Source organism: Dipodomys ordii, unplaced genomic scaffold (assembly GCF_000151885.1).
Source record: "Dipodomys ordii isolate 6190 unplaced genomic scaffold, Dord_2.0 Scaffold17, whole genome shotgun sequence".
Lineage (NCBI taxonomy): Eukaryota > Metazoa > Chordata > Mammalia > Rodentia > Heteromyidae > Dipodomys > Dipodomys ordii.
Genome location: NW_012267233.1, coordinates 12,257,160 through 12,262,205, shown reverse-complemented (window position 1 = coordinate 12,262,205; position 5,046 = coordinate 12,257,160). Strand labels below are relative to the sequence as shown.

General features: G+C 58.3%; 1 protein-coding gene across 1 annotated transcript; it reads left to right on the top strand.

Moving 5' to 3' along the window:
- The first annotated feature begins 1,602 nt into the window (after positions 1-1,602).
- Kcns2 (potassium voltage-gated channel, modifier subfamily S, member 2) lies at positions 1,603-4,476 on the top strand. Its single transcript, XM_013012463.1, has 2 exons — positions 1,603-1,911; positions 2,622-4,476. The coding sequence occupies exon 2, from the start codon at positions 2,667-2,669 to the stop codon at positions 4,101-4,103; it is 1,437 nt and encodes a 478-aa protein (XP_012867917.1). The 5' UTR covers positions 1,603-1,911; positions 2,622-2,666; the 3' UTR covers positions 4,104-4,476.
- The last annotated feature ends 570 nt before the right edge of the window (positions 4,477-5,046 follow it).

Sequence of the window (5,046 nt, the reverse complement as noted above, 5' to 3'; positions counted from 1 at the left end):
ACACACACACACACACTTGCACACAGGCACACACTACTCTGGCATCAAACACAAGAAAAGGACACTCACATGGCCCTCACCACTCCATTCTCCTGCCCACACAGGACTGCCTCATGGGGATCCGCCTCATGGGGATCCCCTGCACCCACAGAGTCAGTCCTGCAGGGGCATGGATGTGGAGCTCCACCGGGCAGCCCACCCTCAGTCACACACATACTCAGAGGTGAGCGGCAGCACAGGGCCCATGTGAGACCAAATCAAGGATTCTCCCCAGACTCTCCAAAGACGCACAAAGCATATTTTTGTTTGTGTTTTTTTTTTGTACTGCTAAGGCTCAAAACTCAGGGTCTCTGCCACTGAGAACCCCTCCCATCCAAAGCACCTACCCATACACAGGACATCTCTATCTGGATAGCATTGCTGGGGCCAGGTAATGAGGATGTGCTTCTGCTGCAGCTGCGCTGTCCGTCCAGAGCCCCCTGCAAATGCATTCCCACACCTCTTGCCCAAGGCATGTGGACAACAAACGCTCTGGAAGCTTATCCCACCCCACGACCAGTCTTTGCAAATAAAGACCATGCAGAGGGCTGAGACGGAAGACAGATGAGTCTCAGGAGATGCAGAGCCATTTCTCAGCTCAGTCCAGCCCAGATGGAGGATTGTAAGACCAGCCTTAGGAGACCAAGAGTTTAGATCTCCACAAGTCTTGGGAATGAGGATACAGTACTGAACACATCGATGCTGTGTAGAGCAGCCTGCACACCACCGCACATTTCATATTTCACACGTGCGCGCACACACACCCCATAGCAACTCGTGTCTCAGGATCCTCCTGTACTGCTACACTGTATACATCCCTCTACCCCCCCCTTTTTAAATCAGTGTTCTACATAGACATTGAAAATGCTTACTGTCTTCAGAACACACACACACACACACACACACACACACACACACAGAGTTCCATACACTCCTCTGCAACCCACACTTCTCTGCCTGTCCACACACAGTAGCCGCACAGAGGTTCCAAGCAGATCTCCACGGTTCCCCCCAGCGGGGCCTGCGCCCTTCCCCCTCCCCACGCGCATCCCTCTGCAGCGGGACCTCAGGCTTTCTTCCCTGTCCCCTCTTCTCCACGCCACCTCCCTTCCCCCCAACAACCTCAGTCTTGGGGAAACTTTACTTCGGGTCCCTAAATGGGGAAACCCGGAGATCCTCTGTGTGTGTGCCCTACCCCCTACACGCAATGCCCTTCCTCTGCCAGACCAGTGGGGAAAGGTCACCCTAGGCCACCCTCTGCCTGCGCCCCGGGGGCGGTAGCGATAACAGCTGCCACCGGAGGATGCCGAGTGGGGGAGGAGGGAAAGGTGTCGGCCGGCGTTGAGCTTGGGGCGCAAGGGGGTCGCAGTGACGCGCGCGAGGAGCGCGGAGCAGCGCGCTGGGGGCGGCATCTTCCAGGCAGGGGCGGCGGCCGGGCCCCGGGATCGAGGCGCGCGGGAGCTGTCCGTTCAGCACCACCGCGCCGCACCCCAGCGCAGGGCCCGCGACCAGGCGCACCGGCTCCGCTCCCGCTCCGCGGGCCTCTGCAGCGTGGGCTCCCGTCTCTGTCGGCGGGTGAGGGGCGCGCGCTCGGGAGAAGGGGGGCTCCAAGAACGTCGGAGCCACGCAGCCACCTGTGAGCCTCTGGGAAACTGCGGGCGGCGGCGGCGGCGGCGGCGTGCGGGGCCGGAGACCGCAGGAGACGCTCGGTGGACCCCGCCCGCCGGCCGGCCGGGCGCACACACAGGCGCACACATCCTCGCACCCGCGCGCACACGCACAGCCAGCCCGCAGCGACGATCCGGGGCGATGCTCGCCAGCAGGTCTGGGAAGTTTCCCGCCGGCCTCGGCCGCGGGCGCTCGGGCTCCCAGGTAAGCGCTTCCAGAACGCGCCAGGCGAGCCCAGGCAGCTTCGCTGGGTGAGGCGCCGCGCACGCGGCCCCGGGGCACCGCGCCAGGAGGGCGGGGGAAACCCAGGGAGGGGAAAATGGTGCTTTGTGGTGGGGGGATCCAGTCCTGGGCGGGGGTGTGTGGGGGGAGGCTGGACACCGGGGACACCCATCTGTCTCCTTCCTCCCCCTCCGCCCACCGACCCCGGCCCAGGTTTAGGCACCGGAGCAGTGGATCTCCCCGCCCCCTCCCAAATCTCCGCGCGCCCCTCTCCCGGCCCAGCCCTGCCGGTGCTGGTGCGTATCTCGGCTCAGGTCCCGCCTGTCTGCGGCGCGCGGGCGGGGGCGTCTCCTTGGTGTGCCCACGGGCAAGGTCAGCACGCGGCCCCCCCAGGAGCTCTCGGAGCCGCGGGGGTGCGACCCAGGCCCACGAAAAGCCATCGCCAGCCCCCTAACCCCCTCCCATACAGGGTGGGAGGGGGCAGAGGGCAAAAAAAGAAAATTAGACTCCCCGCCTTTCCTAGGAAGGGGGCCTGTTCCCCCACTCCAATGCCTTACAGAACCCAGACCCATCCACCCCCTGCTGGAGAGGGGGGGACCGGGCGCGCCGGAGGGGGGGGCTGGTCAGGAGAGAAGGGCGCTGGGGCCGGGAGAGCCGGGCGCCCAGGCTGACGGGGTTCCCTCCGCTTTTAGGTGTAGCGCCCCCGCGCGGCGGCGCGGCCGGCGGGCACCTCCGGCATGACCGGCCAGAGCCTGTGGGACATGTCCCAGGCCAGCAACGTCGAGGATGGGGAGATTCGCATCAACGTGGGCGGCTGCAAGAGGCGGCTGCGCTCCCACACCCTGCTGCGCTTCCCCGAGACGCGCCTGGGCCGCCTGCTGCTCTGCCACTCGCGCGAGGCCATCCTGGAGCTCTGCGACGACTACGACGACGTCCAGCGGGAGTTCTACTTCGACCGCAACCCCGAGCTCTTCCCTTACGTGTTGCATTTCTACCACACCGGCAAGCTCCACGTCATGGCCGAGCTGTGCGTCTTCTCCTTCAGCCAGGAGATTGAGTACTGGGGCATCAACGAGTTCTTCATTGACTCCTGCTGCAGCTACAGCTATCACGGCCGCAAAGTGGAGCCTGAGCAGGAGAAGTGGGACGAGCAGAGCGACCAGGAGAGCACCACGTCCTCCTTCGATGAGATCCTGGCCTTCTACAACGATGCCTCCAAATTTGACGGGCAGCCCCTGGGCAACTGCCGCAGGCAGCTGTGGCTGGCGCTGGACAATCCCGGCTACTCAGTCCTGAGCAGGGTCTTCAGTGTCCTGTCCATCCTGGTGGTGTTGGGGTCCATCATCACCATGTGCCTCAACAGCCTGCCGGACTTCCAAATTCCTGACAGCCAGGGCAACCCTGGGGAGGACCCCAGGTTCGAGATCGTGGAACACTTTGGAATCGCTTGGTTCACCTTTGAGCTGGTGGCCAGGTTTGCCGTGGCCCCTGACTTCCTCAAGTTTTTCAAGAACGCGCTCAATCTGATCGACCTCATGTCCATCGTCCCCTTCTACATCACTCTCGTGGTGAACCTGGTGGTGGAGAGCTCACCGACGCTGGCCAACTTGGGCAGAGTGGCTCAGGTCCTGCGATTGATGCGGATCTTCCGGATCTTAAAGCTGGCCAGACACTCCACTGGCCTCCGCTCCTTGGGAGCGACCTTAAAATACAGCTACAAAGAAGTAGGGCTGCTCTTGCTCTACCTCTCCGTGGGGATTTCCATCTTCTCCGTGGTGGCCTACACCATTGAAAAGGAAGAAAACGAGGGCCTGGCGACCATCCCTGCCTGCTGGTGGTGGGCCACTGTGAGCATGACCACCGTAGGGTATGGGGATGTGGTTCCAGGGACCACAGCAGGGAAGCTGACTGCGTCTGCCTGCATCTTGGCAGGCATCCTGGTGGTGGTACTGCCCATCACCTTGATCTTCAATAAGTTCTCCCACTTCTACCGGCGCCAAAAACAACTTGAGAGTGCCATGCGCAGCTGCGACTTTGGAGATGGAATGAAGGAGGTCCCTTCAGTCAATTTAAGGGACTACTATGCCCATAAAGTTAAATCCCTCATGGCAAGCTTAACAAACATGAGCAGGAGCTCACCAAGTGAACTAAGTTTAAGTGACTCCCTCCATTAGCCAGGAGGGTTTGTCATCCTCAAACCCACATTGCTGAGCTGCCTCTTGTGTCTCTGACACAGTCCAGGCAGCTTAGGGTTATGGCATAAGGAGTCTGCCCAACCCCAGAGGGGAGAGGTGCATGGGATCTGCAGCGGAGGTTGCTCTCACAGTGCTGAGAATCCTTTTTTTTTTTTTTTTTTAAGAAAGTGGTGTGTCTGACACCACACCTTTGCACCTTCCAATGAAATGGCACTCACTGGTGTTTGCGTCATGGGTATAAAAAATGTTCATCTTTCTGCCAGATGAGTATCCAGAATGCCAGTTTCTCTGTCTGCTATGTACACTATTCAGTGCTTGTGCCCTGGTACTGTGTGTTGTTTGTGTTCCTGTTCCCAAGGTTGTCCTGTGATATCTGTATATATATAAAAAATACCCAGCAAGTTTTTCCAATAGGAACATATCTATCTATGAGGTCAGCAAGGATAGCAAAAGATTTTGCACACAATTGTGGGCAAACAAATCTCGATTTCTTTATCTTTTGCTTTAATTTTGATGACAAAACAGAGAATGCAAATGGTGACGCAAGTCTCTGAATTGTTCTATGATCTTTAGCTCTGTGGCTTGCATGGGCACACAATCACTTTCAGAAAAATGTATATTGATGTTCATCTCATGTCACTCCTTAGAGAATGTTACTTCGTTAAACATGTAGTAAAGATTGAAGTCCCTCCCCCCCCAAACAAAAAAACAGATAAGTTAGAGACAAGGATTTCAGCTAAGCCCACGCCACTCCCACGGATGTTTAACTCGGAGTTGGTGCAGGTTAAGCCTTTTCAAGTCATGGTCAGGCCTCTGTCATTCCGAGGGGATTCACAGAGACATTTATTTCTGGCTGAGGTTGCTAGTCTAAGCTATTTGACCAAAGTTTGCTGTGTCTTTGGTATTAGCATGTGTTTGAAAT